General features: G+C 49.5%; 1 protein-coding gene across 2 annotated transcripts; it reads left to right on the forward strand.

The window, feature by feature from the left end:
• Positions 1–683: 683 nt before the first annotated feature.
• On the forward strand, positions 684–17,358 carry dedd (death effector domain containing). 2 transcript variants are annotated; one of them, XM_055654677.1, is made up of 4 exons: positions 684–2,971; positions 13,939–14,040; positions 16,003–16,134; positions 16,689–17,358. In XM_055654677.1, the coding sequence occupies exons 1-4, from the start codon at positions 2,647–2,649 to the stop codon at positions 17,063–17,065; spliced, it is 936 nt and encodes a 311-aa protein (XP_055510652.1). In that variant the 5' UTR covers positions 684–2,646; the 3' UTR covers positions 17,066–17,358. The 2 variants fall into 2 exon arrangements, with proteins under 2 accessions (XP_055510652.1, XP_055510653.1); XM_055654678.1 differs by lacking the exon at positions 13,939–14,040.
• Positions 17,359–19,633: the final 2,275 nt, after the last annotated feature.

The raw sequence follows: 19,633 nt of genomic DNA on the forward strand, positions 1-19,633 counted from the left end.
CATCTTGTTGAAGGGCAACCCGCCGGAGTAGGCGGTGAGAGCGCCCTGTTGTTGAGGGGCAACCCACCGGTCTCGTCAATGGTTGGATGTCTCAGGAGTAGGCGGTGCGAGCGCCATGTTGTTGAGGGGCAACCCGCCGGTCTCGGCAATGGTCGGATGTGTCAGGCCACAGCCGTACCGCCATCTTTGTGAGGGTAATTCTGTTTGTATTGATATTGCCATGTGTACCGGGAAACAGCGAGGAGTGTTGTTTGTATGGAATTCATTTAAATCATATTTTTCATAAACAACCCACAAAGTACTGAAGGAATTCAGCAGTTCTGGGTAAAGTGACCGAGGGAATGGACAAATGACGTTTCGGATCGGGAACCCTTCGAAGTCCTACAGCAATTGCATTCGCATTTCCAGCATCTGCACTCCTGTGTCTCCATACTACACATAAGTACAATCAAGCCATATATAAGTAAACTGACTGCAGAATATTATTACAATTACAGAGAAAGTACAGATAAAAAGTGCGTCCAGAATGAGGCATTAGACAGATAGACTAGTACCAGCACTTAGAGGAGACCCACTCCACCCACTAAAATAACAGCTTAAATATGAGCCTTTATCTCTGAACGAGTATGCACAAAAAAAATTAATATGGCTGGGAAAAAAAAACAATTATCAGGGATCTTATTACTGATTTCAACAGATTTATGTTTTCATACATTTTGCCTTTGGCACCGCTGTCCGCTGTGCTCTGTGGGTAATGTAGTCCAATTGACTCTAATACGTGTAGAAACAAGTACAAACAAGGAACTCCAGAAGGAATCACGAGAGAATCACTGAAGGAAGATCTCGACCTATCCTTTTTCTCCTGAGATGCTGCCTGACCCGCTGAGTTATTCCAGTAATTTGTGTCTATCTTCAATAAATTGCAGATGCTGGTTTACACAAAAAATAAATAAAGTTCCGTAGTAACTCAGCGGGTCAGGCAGCATCCTTGGGAGAACGTGGATAGGTGACGTTCCGGGTACAAACCATCTTCAGACTGAGAGTCAGGGGAAAGCTGTGACACTCCGCCCGGAAACCACTCATTCTCCTCCGGCTCTGCCTTGTTGACGTTATGGGAATTGTAGTCCCGCACAAAAAAAAGAGCAGGCAAGTCGAAAATAGCCCTTTCTTAACCAGAGTACAATTCCCAAAAGGCAGTTTCAACCATTCGACGAGGCCACTAATCGGCTTGTCCTATGGTATTGCAGGCAATTTCACAGCGACATTGCCGATACAGGTGGCCCTGCACAAACCTACGCCTCTCATTTAACAGCGCACAACCATCATACGAACTGGCCACACCATCTCCCCCGTCCGCACCTTTTCACCAGGATCTTTGCTTTTCACAGTCAACACAGCTGCTTGGTGGGAGTCGTAGTCCAATCCTTTTACGTCCCGTCAATGCTGACGGCCGGCCGCGCACACGGAGACTACAACTCCCGAGCGGCATCGCGGTTCCACCCATTTCCAGCTGAGGAAGATGGCGACGGCAGCGTTGAACAAGCGGAGGAGGCGGTAGCTACGGCGCTGAAAACGAAGGAGATACGCCGCAGACGGACGAGGGAGGTGTTTTGCAAAAAGGACAAAAATATAAAAGGAGCAGAAGATATTGGGTGAAACTCCACCATCCCCCAAGCTCCCACTCCATTGGTCAGAACAACTAAGATATTGAGTAGGAAGCCCCTTCCCATCAGCCTGGGCCTGGTGTTTGGCGTCTTCTCGCTCCCCAACTCTTCAACAAGACTACTCTGGGCTGGTAGCCTGATATTGCCCAGAACTACAAGAGAAACACAATCTACTACGCTGTCCTCCCTCGCTTTCTGCAGCAAGGTTTTGATTGGTTCGTGGGTTATATTCTCCTTTTTCGACCGGTTGCCTTTTCTTGCCATCCATCCACGAAGCTCAAAGTCTGCCTTGAGCAGCCTCTACTGAGCACCCAACTTCCACATTTTAACCCGAAGACTCTGTTTAACCTTCCCTCTCTTGTCAAAAACTTAACTTTTTCGCTCGGTTGTTTTGTTTAGCCTTTAAGCCACTATTGGTAGACTGGCTGGACTTTTGTTACGAAGCAACATATTTATTGGCTCTTTTCATTAGGAGAAAGGTTAAAATCATCAATTTGAAGATATTCTGATCCCCTGATAATTATTACAAAGGAGGGCTCCAGTGCATTGCACCCACATACTTTTTGGTGCTGATTTTAACTCCAAGGGATCTAACCTCTTCCATCCTCAGTCTGAACTCTTCTTCACTACAACAAAGTTACTTTGCCCTGCTAACCTCTTACCCCACCTCTCCTTTAAATCCCATCTGCTAGTGAAGGCTTTGATAACGCCCCCCTCCCCCTTCCCCCCTTTGCAGAGTCTGTCTGGGCTAGGTGTAGTGTAAAAAAGTTGGGAAGGCCTTTCGTAGGAAGGCAGGGATTTCTCCTGAGTTGGTGGGGGAGAGGGGGGGGGGATGTGATGCAACACGAGAGAGTCTGACTGCCCGGTGTCGCACTCACGAGTCCCCCTCTTGCAAGAAAGAGGTGGGGGTGGGGGGAGGTGATTTCTGTGCACAGGGGAGGTGTTTCTCTTCATCGCCCACTGCCCCCTCACCCCTTCCTCCATGGCGGCCAGTGGGAAGAGGAGTGGCCAGCAGTGGCCGGAGGAGCAACTGAGCAAGCAGCACGGGCTGCACTCGTTACACCGCATGTTCCAGATCGTGGGAGCCCAGCTCACCCACCGGGACGTCCGCGTCCTCTCCTTCCTCTTCGTCGACGTCATTGCTGACTACGAGCGGGGACTGATCCGCAGCGGCCGTGACTTCTTCCTGGCCCTAGAGCGGCAGGGCCGCTGTGATGAGACCAACTTCCAACATGTTCTGCAACTCCTGCGCATCATCACCCGACACGACCTGCTGCCCTACGTCACACTTAAGCGGCGCAAGACCGGTAAGCTACTGCGGTGGGAGGCAGGGGGTGGGGTAATCGGGTGAGGGGGGCGTCCTGACTGATTTCGTAGAACAAAGTCGCATAGAGCCGCGGTCATGAGGTCAGAAATGTATTGATCTAGAATGTTTTATATGCTGTTAAGCCAATGCTGTATCGGGTTGTTACACATTGCTTTCCCAGTCTGAGAGAGTACAGGTGAAATCTCCATTCATCATCACTATGGCACCTCAATATCGTGCAGCTTTCCTATGTGAGCTCAATATTCCACTATGAGGCAGTCTGTGAAGTGGTCTACCTACTATAATGGTGAGATTAAAATAAGTGTAGAGAGCATGGTCTCTTTAAAGGGATTGGGGAGCAAGGTCCCAGTAAGTTTAAAATAAGTGGGAAAACCTGGTCTTGGTGAGTGGGGAACAGTGACCGGTGAGTTTAAAGTGAGTGGGGAATTGGGTCCTAGCGGGATAGTCGGACAGTACGGAAACATGCCCTTCGGCTCAACGTTCATGCTGACCACTGCATCATCTGCACTAGTCCCATTTGCCCGCATTTGACCCATGTTCCTCTAAACCTTTCCTATCCATGTACCTGTCCAAGTGTCTTTTGAATGTTGTTATTGTGCTTGCCTCAATTCCTTCCCCAAGCAGCTTGTACCATTTTCCCAAAAGAGTTCCTATTTAATCTTTGCCCTCTCACCTTAAACCTGCGCCCTCTAACTTTTTTATCCCCTGCCCTGGGATAAGGGCTTTGTCCTATGTACTCTCTTCATTGCCCTCATGGCTATTTACATCTCTGTAAATTCAGCATTCAACCTCCTGTATATCAAGGAACAAAGTTCTAGCCTGCGCATCCTCTCCCTGTAGCTCAAGCCCTCTAGTCTTGGCAACATCCTCGTGAATCATCTTTGCACTCTTCCCTCCTTAATGGTATCTTTCATATAGCAGGGTGGCCAAAACTGAATACAATACTCAATGTGCAAATTTGCCTACATCTGTAACGTAATATCCCAACTTTTTTATAAATCAGTATCTGCAATTCCTTGTTTCTACATCCTAACGTCTGCACTCGATTCCCTGACTGATGAAGGCTAGCATGCCACAAGCTTTTTTCACCATCCTGTTTATCTGTGTCGCCACTTTCAGGGAGCTATGTACTTGTACTTCTGGATCCCTCTGATTGATAACATTCCAGGGCCCTTGCACATATCTTAATTAAAATCTTATTAGCCAGTTCTTATGCCAGCTGATTGATAACATTCCAGGGCCCTGTACGTTTTGAGAAACTGTTCACTATGGACTTACCAAAGTAGCCAAGACATCCTTGCACATATACCCTCTAATTAAATTCACCACTCTTGCGTGATTAGCCATTCTTATGCCCCTTTAGCTGATCAGGCTAACCCAATATCTATTTCTTGAGAATAACCATCTTCAGTGAAATGGACTTTAGGAGGAGAGCTGTCCTGAACGGACGTCCTGCAGTCCGTTTCTTTTTGTTTAGCAGTAGTACAATCTTTTTATGTGTGGGGGTTGGTGGGGGGGAGGGGGAAACTGCTTACCTTGGAGTGTACCTTGATAGGGGCCTGCCCAGAAACTGACCTGGTCCAGGAACGCTGGAGGCCCTGTACAAGAAGGGACAGAGCGGGCTGTACTTTTTGAGAAGGCTCTGTCCTTCAACGTCTGCAATAAGATGCTGCAGATGTTTTACCAATCGGTAGTAGCCAGTGCCATCTTCTTTGCTGTTGTGTGCTGGGGCAGCAGGGCGAAGACCGCAGACGCCAATGGGATAAACAAACTCGTCAGGAAGGCTGGCTCCGTCCTGGCTGCAGAATTGGATTCATTGGAGGTGGCCTTGGAGGGGAGGATGCTCCTTATAAACTGCGGAGCATCTTGGACAATACAGCTCACCCCCTCCATGACACACTGGTCAACCTGAGGAGTACCTTCAGCAACAGACTGGTTCCACCAAGATGCAGTACAGAATACCACAGGAGATCCTTCTTCCCTGTGGCTATTAAACTGTACAACTCCTCCCCTTCTGTTGTGAGATAGACCCTCCCCAATCTTTGCACATCCCCAATCCTTTCCACTCGTCACTTTAATTTCATGTTTCATGTATTTTGTGTTTTATGACTGTTGGCAGATCAATTTCCATCCTGGGATTAATAAAGTTCTATCGTATTGTATCACTATCTACGATAGCACCCATTTTAGTGTCATTTGCAAACATGCCAATCGTGCCTTGTACATTCTCATCCAAATCGTTGATATAGATGACAAAAAGTACCAATCCCTGATGCACACCATTAGTAACTGGCCTCCTGCCGAGAAACAATCTTCCACGTTCACCCTCGCTTCCCACCATGAATTCTGTATTGTGAGATTTATATATGCCGATTATTTATACCAAGTAAAAGGCGCTGGATGTCAAATGTTCCTTCTGAGTGAGTGAGAAAGTCTAATAACAACAATCGATTGTTCATGTCCTACCGAACTTATTTCCACATACCTCGACTCCATCCTTTCCCCCCTGGTTAAATCCCTCCCTACCTATGTTCAAGACACCTCACACGCTCTTCGTCTACTCCAGGACTTCCATTTTCTAGGCCCCCATTCCCTCATCTTCACCATGGATGTCCAATCACTCTACACCTCCATCCCCCACCAGGAGGGTCTCAAAGCACTCCGTTTCTTCCTCGACTGGAGAACCAACCAATCCCTGTCTACTGATACTCTCCTCCGCCTAGCGGAGCTGGTCCTTACCCTTAATAACTTTTCGTTGGGACTCCTCCCATTTCCTCCAAATACAAGGTGTAGCTATGGGTACGCACATAGGCCCTAGCTATGCCTGCCTCTATGTAGGGTACATTGAACAATCCTTGTTGGAGACGTACCGTGGCCCTATCCCCGAACTCTGCCTTCGCTACATCAACGACTGCATTGGTGCTACCTCCTGCACCCACACACAACTCACTGACTTCATCCATTTCACTACTAACTTCCATCCGGCACTCAAATACACCTGGACCATTTCCGACATTTCCCTACCATTTCTTGACCCCACTATCTCCATCGCAGGTGATAGACTCCTGACCGACATCCACTATAAACCCACTGACTCCCATGGCTATCTGGACTACACTGCTTCCTGTAAGGACTCCATCCCCTACTCCCAATTCCTCAGTCTACGCCGCATCTGCACCCAGGATGAGGTGTTCCACACCAGGCCATCGGAGATGTCCTCATTCTTCATGTAACGGGGGTTCCCCTCTTCTACCATAGATGAGGCGCTCACCAGGGTCTCTTCTATATCCCGTGACTCTACTCTCACTCCCCATCCCCCCCCCTCCACTCGTAACAAGGGCAGAGTCCCCCTTGTCCTCACCTTTCATTTGCAACTGCAAGAAATGCTACACTTGTCGCTTTACCTCCCCCCTTGGCTCCATTCAAGGACCCAAGCAGTCTTTCCAGGTGCGGCAGAGGTTCACCTGCACCTCCTCCAACCTCATCTATTGCATCCGCTGCTCTAGATGTCAGCTGCTCTACATCGGTGAAACCAAGCGTAGGCTTTGCGATCGCTTCGCCGAACAACTCCGCTCAGTTCGCAATAACCTACCTGATCTCCCTGTGGCTCAGCACTTCAACTCCCCCTCCTATTCCGAATCCGACCTTTTTGTCCTCGGCCTCCTCCATGGGCAGAGTGAGGACCACCGCAAAATGGAGGAGCAGCACCTCGTATTTCGCTTGGGCAGTTTGCACCCCAGCGGCATGAACATTGACTTCTCTAATTTCAGATAGTCCCCACTTTCCCCTCCCCTTCTCAGCTCTCCCTCAGCCCACTGGCTCCTCCTCTTCCTTTCTTCTTCCCGCCCCCCCCCACCCTCACATCAGTCTGAAGAAGGGTTTTGGTCCAAAACGTTGCCTATTTCCTTCGCTCCATAGATGCTGCCTCACCTGAGTTTACCCGATACATGTCAATTAAGTATTTCCTTTGCTTTTTTGCATTCGTTTATTAGGTCATATTAGGAAAGATCATAATGTGAAAGGTTTAGAAGGGGTGCAATTTGTCAAGTGTTCAGGAGAGCTTTCTCCAGCAATATGTAGAGAGCCCCACATGGGAGAGGGCAACACTTGATCTATTCTTGGGAAATTGGGAGGGGCAAGTGGATGAAGTGTTGTTCATGGAGGAGCCTTTTGGGACCTGTGACCACTGCTTGGTTAGTTTAAGATAGTTATGAATAGGGACAGAGAGAGCCCATTAAAATGCTAAATTGGAGTAGGCCAACTTTGAGGGTAAGAGAGAGAGACTTGCTCAAGTTGATTGGAGTAAGTTGTTTGAAGGAAAAGGAACGTCGGGAAAGTGGGATGTGTGCTAACAAGAGCTCAGGACATGCACGTCCCTGTTAGAATCAATAGCACGGCAGGCAAACGTAAGGCAACATAGAAAATAGGTGCAGGTGTGGGCCATTCAACCCTTCTAGCCAGCATCGCCATTCAATATGATAATTCAAAATAGGTGCAGGAGGAGGCCATTTGGCCCTCCAAGCCTGCACCACCATTCATTGTGATCATGGCTGATCATCCACAATCAGTGACCTGCCTTCTCCCCTTATCCCTTGATTCTGCTAGCCCCTAGAGCTCTATCCAACTCTCTTTTAAATTCATCCAAAGAATTAGTCTTGACTGCCTTCTGTGGCAGGGAATTCCACAAATTCACAACGCTCTGGGTGAAAAAGTATTTTCTCATCTCAGTTTTAAATGGCCTCCCCTTTATTATTAGACTGTGGCCCCTGGTTCTGGACTCCCCCAACATTGGGGAAAAAATGTCCTGCATCTAGCATGTCCAGTCCTTTTACAATTTTATACATTTCTATAAGATGTCCTCTCATCCTTCTCAATTCCAGTGAATACAAGCCCAGTCTTTTCCTCGTATGACAGTCCCGCCATCCCGGGGATTAACCTCGTGAACGCTGCACTGCCTCAATAGCAAGGAAGGTACACAAAAATGCTGGTGAAACTCAGCGGGTGCAGCAGCATCTATGGAGCGAAGGAAATGGGCAACGTTTCGGCCCGAAACGTTGCCTATTTCCTTCGCTCCATAGATGCTGCTGCACCTGCTGAGTTTCACCAGCATTTTTGTGTACCTTCGATTTTCCAGCATCTGCAGTTCCTTCTTCAACTCAATAGCAAGGATGTCCTTCCTCAAATTAGGAAACCAAAACTGCACACAATACTCCAGATATGGTCTCACCAGGGCCCTGTACAACTGCAGAAGGACCTCTTTACTCCTTTACTCAAATCCTCTCATTATGAAGCTCAACATGCCATTAGCTTTCTTCACTGCCTGCTATACCTGCATGTTTACTTTCAGTGGCTGGTGTACAAGGACACCCAGGTCTCGTTGCGCGTCCCTTTTTCCTAATCTGACACCATTGAGATAATAATCTGTCTCCTTGTTCAGCCTCGTACTTCATTTTTTCACCCCGTATTGCCCTTTTTGTTACCTTCTGTTGTCTTTTGAAAGTTTCCCAATTCTCTGGCTTCTTTGCTATGTTATACGCCTTTTCTTTTAGTTTTATTTAATCCCTAACTTCTCTTCAGCCACGGTTGCCTCTTACTCCCCTTAGAATCTTTCTTCCCTTTTGGAATGAATTACACATCTTCCGGATTATGCCCAGAAATTCCTGCGATTGCTGTTCCACGGTCATTCCTGTTAGGATCTTTTTCCAGTCAATCTTAGCCAGCTCCTCTCTCATGCCTTCATTGCCCCCTTTGTTCGATTGCAACACTGATACTTCTGATTTAACCTTTTCCCTCAAATTGCAGATTAAAACTCATCATATTATGGTCACGACCTCCTAGCGGTTCCTTTACCTTGAGTTCCCTTATTAAATCTGGTTCATTAGAAATCACTAAATCCAGAATTGCCTTCTATCTGGCAGGCTCCAGTACAAGGTACAAGGTACACAAATTGCTGGAGAAACTCAGCGGGTGCAGCAGCATCTATGGAGCGAAGGAAATAGGCGATGTTTCGGGCCGAAACCCTTCTTCAGACTGATGGGGGTTGGGGGGGGGGGGGTAGAAGGAAGGAAAAGGGGAGGAGGAGGAGCCCGTGGGCGGATAGGAGGGTGGGAGGAGACAGCAAGGGCTAGCAAAATTAGTCAGGCTCCAGTACAAGCTGCTCTAAGAATCCATCTCGGAGGCAATCTACAAACTCCCTTTCTTGGGGTCTAGAACCAACCTGATTTTCCCAATCTATCTGCATATTGAAATCTCTCATAACCACAGTGGCATTACCTTTGTTACATGCCAATTTTAACTCCTGCTGCAACTTGCACCCTATATCCAGGCTACTGTTTGAGGGCCTGTAGATAACTCCCATTCATGTTTTCTTACCTTTACAATTCCTCAATTCTGTCCACAGCGACTCTACATTGTCAGTCCCTATGTCACCCCTCGCAAGGGACTGAACTTCATCCCTTACCAACAGAGCTACCCCACCTCCTCTGCCCACCTCTGCCTGTCCTTTCTATAGGACGTATAACGCTGAATATTCAGTTCCCAGTCCCTGTCCTCCTGCAGCCATATCCTGGTAATCCCTACAATGTCATAATCTACCAATCTCTAACTGAGCCTCAACTCATCCACTTTACTTCTTATACTTTGTGCATTCATATATAATACTTTTAATCCATTACTCACCTCACCTTTCACTTCGATTCCTATTTCAATTGGCCATACTCTCCTATACCTTCGTGAGATTTCTGCCCAGTTAAATCTGGTGTATTTCTTAATTTTTACAATACTCTCTTTCCCTTTAACTCCATTCATGCATTTCCGATTTGTCTTCTTCCCCCCCCCCCCCCCCCCCCCCCCCCCCCCCCCCCCCCCCCCCCCCCCCCCCCATTATTTGTCTCCTCCCCCCACTATGGCTGATCATCCAACATCAGTACCCTGTTCCTGCTTTCTCCCCATATCCCTTGATTCTGTTAGCCCGAAGAGCTATATCTAACTCTCTCTTGAAAACATCCAGTGAATTGGTCTCCACTGCCTTCTGTGGCAGAGAATTCCACAGATTCACAACTCTCAGGGTGAAAAAGCTTTTCCTCATCTCAGTCCAAATTGTTCTTATTCTTAAACTGTGACCCCTGGTTCTGGACTCCCCCAACATCGGGAACATTTTTCCTGCATCTAGCCTGTCTAATCCTTTAAGAATTTTATGTTTTTATAATAAACCCTCTCATCCTTCTAAATTCCAGCAATATAAGCCCAGTCGACCCATTCTTTCATCATATGTCATGCTTGGATGACGATGGAAATAGAGGCTTTGGTCAAGAATAAGATGGAGACATGGGACAGGTATAGGCAGCTGGGATCAAGTGCATTCCTGGTGAAGTTTGGGGAACTAAGGTGCTAGCTAAAAAAAGTAAATCAGAAGGGCAAAAGGGAGACGGATGAAAGCTCTGACAGATGGCATTAAGGATAATCCCAAACAATTCTATGTACATAAAGGAGGGGGGGGGGGGGGAGGTAACTAGAGAGAGAGAGAGAGTGATGCCTCAGGAATCAAAGCAGTCAATTCTGTATGGAGCCACATGAGATGGACAAATCCTCAATTAGGGTTTAGCATGAGAAAGTGGAGGACGGAGGAACTTGGGGGCAGTCAATGGATGTGTCTTGAGAACAGTCAGTATTACGGTCGAAGAGATGCTGAAGGTACTGATGTGTATGAGGGAAGACGCATCTCCTGTTTCGGATCAGAAATATTCAAAGACACTGGGAAGCCAGAGAGGAAATTGTAGGAGGCCTGGCTGAGTTTTATGAGTCGTCATTAAATTGAGGCGAGGAGCCAGAAGACTGCAGGGTGGCACATGAGCCTCTATTCAAGAAGGGCTGCAGGGAAATGGCTGGGAACTATAGGCCAGTGAGCTTAACATCAGGAGTTGGAAAGTTCCTAGAGAGTATTCTGAGGGATATGATGTAAATACAGGTGCACAACCTTTTATCCGAAGATCCAAATAACGAAAACCTCCGAATAGCGACATTTTTTCGGTCCTTGAAGAAAGGTCCTTGAAAACGTTCACCGAGGGCGGCCTGCAGAGGTGACAGCGGAACCTCCGGTCGGTCCTCGAAGAAAGGGGAACTAAATCCTCATTCATAAAAGAGAAGGTGAGGGTATATTGCGCGGGAGGGTTAATAATTGACAATATGCTGCTACCTGCCAGCTGAGTTAAAAAGTTCCCACGGTAGACTCACGATACACAGTGTATCGTGAGTCTTGCGTGGGAACTTTTTAACTCAGCGTGCAGGCAGCAGTAGATTGTCGCTCCCTTCAGTTTCACCCCACCTACACCCCTCTGCTTCCCGGCCATGTGTGTGACCCCTTCCCTCCCCTCTCCAGCTCCCCGCTCATTGCACCAGCGCGGGGGCTTTGTACTGTCTTCACGTCGCGATGCTAGCAGCACAGTGCCAGTCACCGGAGACGTCAGGACCAACGGAACACCGACCCCCAGGCCCACTGCAAGCACGGAGATCCCAGATCAGCAACTCCAGCCCAGCCCCGTTCCAACTCCAGAGGAACACGCTCCCCGTATGGGCAGAAGCTGATGGTGTGCAAGGGGTACGTCTTGTTCTTGGGGTGGCGCAGCTCGGGCTGTGGGCGAACTGCCACTTGTCGCCATAGAGGCCCATCGGGGAGCGGATTCCTCTGGAGTTGGAGGGGGAGGGGGGTATTGTGCTGTTTGATCGCCCCCTACTATCCCAGGGACAGGGAGACAGGACGTTCACCGAGGGCGGCCCGCAGAGGTGACAGCGGAACCTCCGGTCGGTCCTCGAAGAAAGGGGAACTAAATCCCCATCCATAAAAGAGAAGGTGAGGGTATATTGCGCGGGAGGGTTAATAATTGACAATATGCTGCTACCTGCCCGCTGAGTTAAAAAGTTCCCACGGTAGACACGATACACAGTGTATCGTGAGTCTTGCGTGGGAACTTTTTAACTCAGCGTGCAGGCAGCAGCAGATTGTCGCTCCCTTCAGTTTCACCCCACCTACACCCCTCTGCTCCCCGGCCATGTGTGTGACCCCATCCCTCCCCTCTCCAGCTCCCCGCTCATTGCACCGGCGCGGGGGCTTTGTACTGTTTTCACGTCGGCGATGGCAGCAGGCTAGTGCAGTCACCGGAGACGTCAGGACCAATTGGACGTCGACCACCAGGCCCACCGCAAGCAAGGAGAACCCAGGGACCCACAGCCAACAGCAGCCCAGCCCCGCTCCAACTACAGAGGAACCTGGGTCGCAGCTCGGGGCGTCGTAGGGGCCCATCGGGGAGCGGGTTCCTGTTGGTCCTGACGTCTCCGGCCACCTGCTATCCTCCGGGAACTGTACTGCCCTTGCAGGAGAGTGGGGTTGTTTGCAGTTACAGAGGGAGGGGGCAAGGGCGGTACAGTTCCCAGTCTCAGCTCCAGTCCAGGGGGGTGGCCGGAGACGTCAGGACCAACGGGACAGCGACCCCCAGGCCCACTGCAAGCACGGAGATCCCAGAGACCCACAGCCAGCAGCAACTCCAGCCCAGCCCCGCTCCAACTCCAGAGGAACACGTAGGGGCAGAAGCTGATGGTGTGCAAGGTGTTCTTGGGGTGGCGCAGCTCGGGCTGTGGGCAAACTGCCACTTGTCGCCGTAGCGGCCCATCGGGGAGTGGATTCCTCTGGAGTTGGAGGGGGAGGGGGGTACTGTGCTGTTTGATCGCCCCCTGCTATCCCAGGGACAGGGAGACACAGTGGCTTTTTAGACTGGTGGGCAATCACTTCCAAAGTTCTGCCCACACAGTCAGTACACCTCTCCTACACTGCATTTCATACAAACATTTATTCTGCAAGAAAAAACGACATTGAAGACTCAAACTCGCGACCGAGTAACTGCCGGGATCAAGGCGCAAACTCGCGACCTTGCGGATATGAGCCGAACACTCTACCACTGAGCCAGCCATTAAAATCTACGCTAAAAAAATTCCATTCCGAAGACCGACAAATTCTGAATTACGAAAAGTGTCTGGTCCCAAGGCTTTCGGATAAAAGGTTGTGCACCTGTATGTGAAGATGGATGTTAAAAATTGCAGCAGGATCTTGATCGGTTTGCCAGGTGGACTGAGGAATGGTTAATGAAATTTAATATTGAGAAATGTGAGGTGTTGCATTTTGGAAAGTCTAACCTGGGTGGGACCTATACAGTGAAGTAGGGCTCTGTGGATTGTCGTAGAACAGAGGGATCCAGGAGTGTATCATTCTTTGAAGGTGGAGTCGCAGGTAGATAGGGTGGTCAAAAAGGCTTTGGGCGCATTGGCCTTCGGAGTACTGAGTATAGAAGTCTGAAGAAGGGTCTCGACCCATCACCAATTCCTTCTCTCCAGAGATGCTGCCTTCCCGCTGAGTTATTCCAGCATTTTGTGACTACCTATTGAGTATAGAAGTTGGGAGATCATGTTGCAGTCACATAAGAGGTTGGTGTTGCTGCATTTAAAATATTGTGTTCAGTTCTGGGCACCATGTTATAGGAAAGATGTTGTCAAGTTGGAAAGACTCGAGGGTGTGGGCTATAGGGAGAGGTTGAGCAGGCAGGGACTCTATTCCTTGAAGCGCAGGAGGATGAAGGGTGATCTTGGGGCTGAACAACTCCCCACCCTTCTGTCATGGGGTAGATTGACTCCCCTCTGTCTATGGATATATGTTTAATCTATGTTTGGTTCATAACGCAGGGAAATATAAAAAGTTCAGGAAAGAAGGTGCGTGAGTGGTAGGTGCTGTGAAAAGAGTGATTACAACCCACGGCGATGCGGGGGGACCAATGCAGATATTCCCAGCTGGCACAAACTACAGAGAGAAAGGGAGGATGAGGTATGATGGATGGAATGATTGGATTGTGCAACGAGGGAAAGCTTGCGATGACTCGCCTTCCGTCTTCTCCCCCCTTCCAGTATCGCCGGATCCCGTGGATAAATACCTGGAGCAGAGTTCCGTCACCTATGTCATGCCCCGAAGCTTGGCTGCTGAGGGAGCGACAGAGCACAACAAACCAGGTGGGAAGTAGCACGAGGCAGGTACACACTCTACGCTGTCCCGTGTTGTGTTCCCATCTCTAAGGCTATGGTGGGATATTGTTAAGGCTCACATTTGTCGTTTCTGTCACAAAAATGCATGGGTGTCGACCAAGGGCCAAGCTCGAGTAACTTGAGAGACAGGTGCTTGACTTGGTGATTCGCCAGGGTTAAACTGTTGGGGACTTACTTCTGTGGAAAACGTACCAAGAATGGAAGGAAGCATTGATGGAGTTGCAGCTTGAATGATCCTGAGGCATATCTAACATGTCTCGCTCCAGATATTGCATGGTTTCAACTGCACTTCATACATCTAGTTTCTGGAGAAATGGTGAGGAGCCTGAAGGGAGTCAACAAATACAAGATCCATGTTGTACATATCTCTAAAGATCTGTCCTGAGTTCAGTGCAATGCAATCACAAAGAAAGTCCATCAAAAAAGGGCAGCAAGGTGGTGCAGCGGTAGAGTGGTCAGACTCTATGTGCCAGAGCCCCAGGTCTCGAGTTCGATCCTGACTGTACGGAGTTTGTACATTCTCCCCGTGACCTGCGTGAGTTTTCTCCGAGATAGAAGAAAGGTGCAGGTGGAGGCCATTCGGCCCTTTGAGCCAGCACCGCCATTCATTGTGATCATGGCTGATCGTACGTCCCCAATCAATAACCTGTACCTGCCTTCTCCTCATATCCCTTGATTCCACTAGCCTACAGAGCTCTATCTAACACTCTTAAATCCATCCAGTGATTTGGCCTCCACTACCCTCTGTGGCAGGGAATTCCACAAATTCACAACTCTCTGGGTGAAAAAGTTTTTTCTCACCTCAGTCTTGAATGGCCTCCCCTTTATTCTAAAACTGTGGCCCCTGGTTCTGGACTCGCCCAACACTGGGAACATTTTTCCTGCATCTAGCTTGTCCAGTCCTTTAATAATTGTATATGTTTCTATGAGAAACCCCCTCATCCTTCTAAACTCCAGTGAATACAAGCCTGGTCTTTTCAATCTTTCCTCATATGACAGTCCCGCCATCTCAGGGATCAATCTCGTGAACCCACGCTGCACTGCCTCAATCACAAGGATGTCCTTCCTCAAACTAGGAGACCAAAACTGTACACAATACTCCAGATGTGGTCTTACCAGAGCCCTATACAACTGCAGATCTTCGGTTTCCTCCCACACTCCAAAAACGCACAGGTTTGTAGGTTAATTGGCTTGGTGTAAATATAAAGTTGTCCCTAATGTGTGTAGATAGTGTCAATGTGCGATGATCGCGGGTCTATGCGGACTCTGGGCCGAAAAGGCCTGTTTCCGCGCAGTATCTCTAAAACTAAAACACTCCTCGTTAAGGAAAAATAGGACCCAGGTTAAAGTTCATGTTATAGGAGTAGAATTAGGCCATTCGGCCCTAATTTTGCGTCTACTAATCCCATTTCCTGCCTTCTCCTCATTACACATGCCACCCATTCTAATATGCACTGTGGCAATGAGTTCCACAGATTAACTACCCTCTGACTTAAGAAGTTCGTCCTCGCTTCCTTTCTAAAAGAGCGCTCTTTAAATTTGAGGCTATGACCTCTGGTCCTAGATTCTCCCACCAGTGGAAACATCCTTTCCACATCCACTCTATCTATGCCTTTCATTATTCTGTAAGTTTCAATGAGGGTCCCCCCTCAATCTTCTAGACTCCAGTGAATAGAGCCCCAGTGCTGTCAAATGTTCATCATATGCTAACCCACTCATTCCTGGAATCATTCTTGTAAACCTCCTCTGGACCCTCCCCGGAGCCAGCACATTCTTCCTCTGTTAAACATCGAGTGTGCTCCCTCTACACTGTTCCAGAGTTGGTCAGACACAGAGTGAAGGTCCCTCTAAACTGTCCCATCGCACACTACCAGGGTATGGGTTAGACAGAGTGTAGCTCGCTCTAAGTATGGCCTTCTGTCCTCATAGGTCGGCTGTTGTGCTGTTCCCCTGTTGTGTCCCATCCCCTCCGACAGAGACTGTACCAGGGCCGTGGTGCAGGGGGCCGGCGGGGAAAGCAGAAGACCACCGTGCTGGACAGCAAGGAGAAGCAAACCTGTGGTGAGTTCTGTCTGGAGCTGGAATTCTGTTGCCCCTCGTTATCTGTCCACAATGACTAAGATTGAGGCAAATTCACTGCTCGCTTCAATGCCAAACCCTTCCCCTTAGCCCATCGTACCCCTCCGCTACTCCGGTCCTCTTCCTAAACTCTCCCGTGCTACCACTTCTCCCTCACCCGGCTTCTACTCAACCTCCACCTCCGAGGATCCCTCTCTTGTCTGGTGTTGCTCTCCCTCCCCTTCCCCAGATCGCCCCTTACTTGTTCTGCCCTCCCTGCAATATTGTGCCTTGCTCATTCCCCTAATGCCCTCCTTAACCTCCCCCAACTGCACACCACCAGGACTCCCTCTTCCCCCCCCCCCCCCCCCCCCTCCCCACTCAGATTGCCCCAACCGCACTACCCCTGTGCTTTCCCATTTCCACCGCATTCCCTCTGCCATCGATGGCCTCCCCACCCATCTTTACCCTTGATTACCCCACTCCCCTGTGCTTCCTCGCTTCTCCCGATTGCTCCTGGCTTGCTACCCGGGACCAACCTGCGCTCTCACCCCCAGACATCCGGCTTCGTGTGAGGGCCGAGTACTGCCAGCACCAGACAGCGCTGGAGGGCAACGTCTTCTCCAACAAGCCGGGCCGGCTGGAGCGCCAGTTCGAGCGCTTCGCCCAGGCTAACACCATCCTCAAGTCCCGGGACCTTGGCTCCATCATCTGCGACATCAAGTTCTCCGAGCTCACCTACCTCGACGCCTTCTGGAGGGACTACATCAACGGCTCGCTGCTCGAGGCCCTCAAGGGCGTCTTTATCACCGACTCCCTCAAGCAGGCCGTGGGCCATGAGGCCATCAAGCTGCTGGTCAACGTGGACGAGGATGACTATACGGCAGGCAGGCAGAGGTTGCTACACAACCTCATGCTGCAGCACGGGCCCTGAGGGGCAGGGGCGTGGGGGGCACCTCCAACACACAGGCCTGGAGGGTGGTGTGTGCTCCGCTCTTCTCCCCTCTAACCCCCTCCCTTTATCTAAGCCCTCTCCTTCTCTCTATCCCTGTCACTGCTGCTCCTCTAACTCTGTTCCTTTCTCCATCTACTCGCCATTCCTCAGGTCTCCCCCACTCACTCACTCCCCTCCACGTTTGCTGACTAAACCCTCCATCTCACGCCCTCCTCCCCCTTGGCACCCGCCTCTTGCCCCCCACCCTGTGCCCATTTCCTCCCCCTTTTTCCCCCCCCCTGTGCCCCCCTCTTTCCCCCCCCCCCCCCCCCCCCCCCCCCACCCCCCCCCCCCCCCCGAACTTGCGCCTTCCAGCTCGGAGCAACAAATTGTGAGAGGGTGCTGCCACTTCTGCAGTGACGTGAGTGAGGAGCGAGCCCAGCTGGCTAATCTGCACCCTGGGACAGACAGATGACATTCGGTGCACAGCCAGCAGAGGGCCTGGGATCCCTGACCTCCAGCCCCAAACTGGGCTGCGATTGCTCGTTCAACAACTCAATTGTGGTATTAAGGAAATAATCAGAACTGTGAACTGCTCTTCCTGTGAGAATCTCTTCCATTGCTCATTGCAGTTTGAACAAGCAAAAGGCCAGAGAGGTTGAGACCGTCTTTCTGAGACAGTCACTCATACAGTGTCTGAAGCTCCCCCCCTATACTGTTCCATCACACACTCCCAGAGCACTGGTTAGACACAGAGTGAGGCTCGCTGTGCACTGACCCGTCACACTCACCAGGGCATGTACTAGATACAGAGTGAAGCTCCTTTTGCACTGTCTCGTAAATCACGCTATGGTTTCTGACAGAGGAGACATTTAAATGGATGCTTCTCCAAAGGGGTGAATTGCGGATAAGTGATGTTGACCCGGCCCACAACTGATCTGCTAGTTTACAGGGATTGAACAGGCAGTCTTGAGTTTACATGTTCAGAGAGAGGATGAGTTGGATATCGGAAATGTTCTGGACTGAGGATTTGTCTCGGGTTCTCTTATATAGATTTATAGCCCAGAAACTGAGCGGATTCTTCAGTGGGCTGAATGACCTCCTGACCTTATGTAATAGACGAGAGACCTCCTATCCCCATAAGAGCTGAATGGGCTTTTCCCCCATAACAAGTGGGCTGTGGTCTGAATGGCTTCCTTTCTGTATCCTAAAGACTCCACTTCTTTTAAAAGGCTGGAGAGATTAACATAATCCTCAGAATTGACAGTGAGATAAATGCACGCAGTAGCAGATTGCCACAATGGCGTCTCGAGGAAATGCCCGAGAGAAGAATGTGCACTTTGGGAAGAGTAGCTGTGCCTTGATCCTCCCTTCTCCAGTTCGCCTTAGGAGGGTGAAACTGATGCAGTTTGTTTGGACTGAAAGTTGATAAAAGACTTGCACAAGAGCTTCTGAATGTTCCACACTTCTCGTTCTGAGTGAAGTACAATAAACGGTCAGAGATATTTACACAGAGCCTAGACCTGGCTAGTGTTAGCAGGAACAGAATGGTTGTGAAAACTAGGGGTGGTGGGTTCTTCACTGAATTGTCCTAACTCCTTGGACAGGGTAAACACCCAAGCAACATTGTGATCCTGTCATGCCTGTTCTCTGCTGTTGCTTAAGACTTGAGGTCTAGGAGTTATCATTCACTTCTGGAATAGGGACCCTTCTATTTAAGGAAGGCGGAACTATAGGCCTGTCATTGGAAATCAGGAATATTGTTAGGAAGTGGTATGGAACAATTATGCAATTATAGAACAGTGAAGAATGACTGGAGCAACTCAGCGGGGCCACGCAGCATCTCTGGAGAAAAAGGATGGGTGATGTTTCGGGTTGGGACCCTTCTTCAGTGTTGGTCTGACCGGAGGCATTGTGGATTTCTCAAGAGTATGCAGAGACATTTGTAGCTGGTTGGATAGTGAACCGTGAAGCAGGTGATGTGTGGGCTTTCAGAAGACCTTTTGAGGTGCCATGCAGGTTATTACACAAATTGAGTCGTTGCCACAATGATGTGCCTTCAGCGGTGGGTTGGGGACAATCCAGTAGGAAGAATGGGAATGATTTCTGGTTGTGAGGCTGTAGGAACTGCAGGAATTGTTGTCGGGGCCCCAGCCGTTCACGATCTACATCAATAGTTTGGGTGAAGGGACCAAATGTTGCATATCCATGTTTCGTGAAGGTAGCAGGCTGGGTGGCAAGGTAGGTAGGGTGCAAAGTTAAATGCATGGGTGATCACACCGTGTATCTATAATGGAATGGGGAAGAAAATGAGAGGCAATTCATATGTCAACATAGTTTTGAGGGAGGGATGTGTTGGTGTTGAGAGGAACTCTTCTCTGTGAAATTTAGAGGAACACAATATGATCTCATTAAAACATCTGAAGTCCTTCAGTACTCGAAAGAGTGGACGTGGGGAGGAGGTTTCCGCTGTCTGCAGTGTCTGGATCCAGGGGTCCCCATCTCAGAGTGAAGGCTTGGCAGTTCAGGGCAGAGACGGGAGAAGTTTCTACACCAGAGGAGCAAATT

This window comes from Leucoraja erinacea, chromosome 24 (assembly GCF_028641065.1).
Source record: "Leucoraja erinacea ecotype New England chromosome 24, Leri_hhj_1, whole genome shotgun sequence".
NCBI classification, from domain to species: domain Eukaryota; kingdom Metazoa; phylum Chordata; class Chondrichthyes; order Rajiformes; family Rajidae; genus Leucoraja; species Leucoraja erinaceus.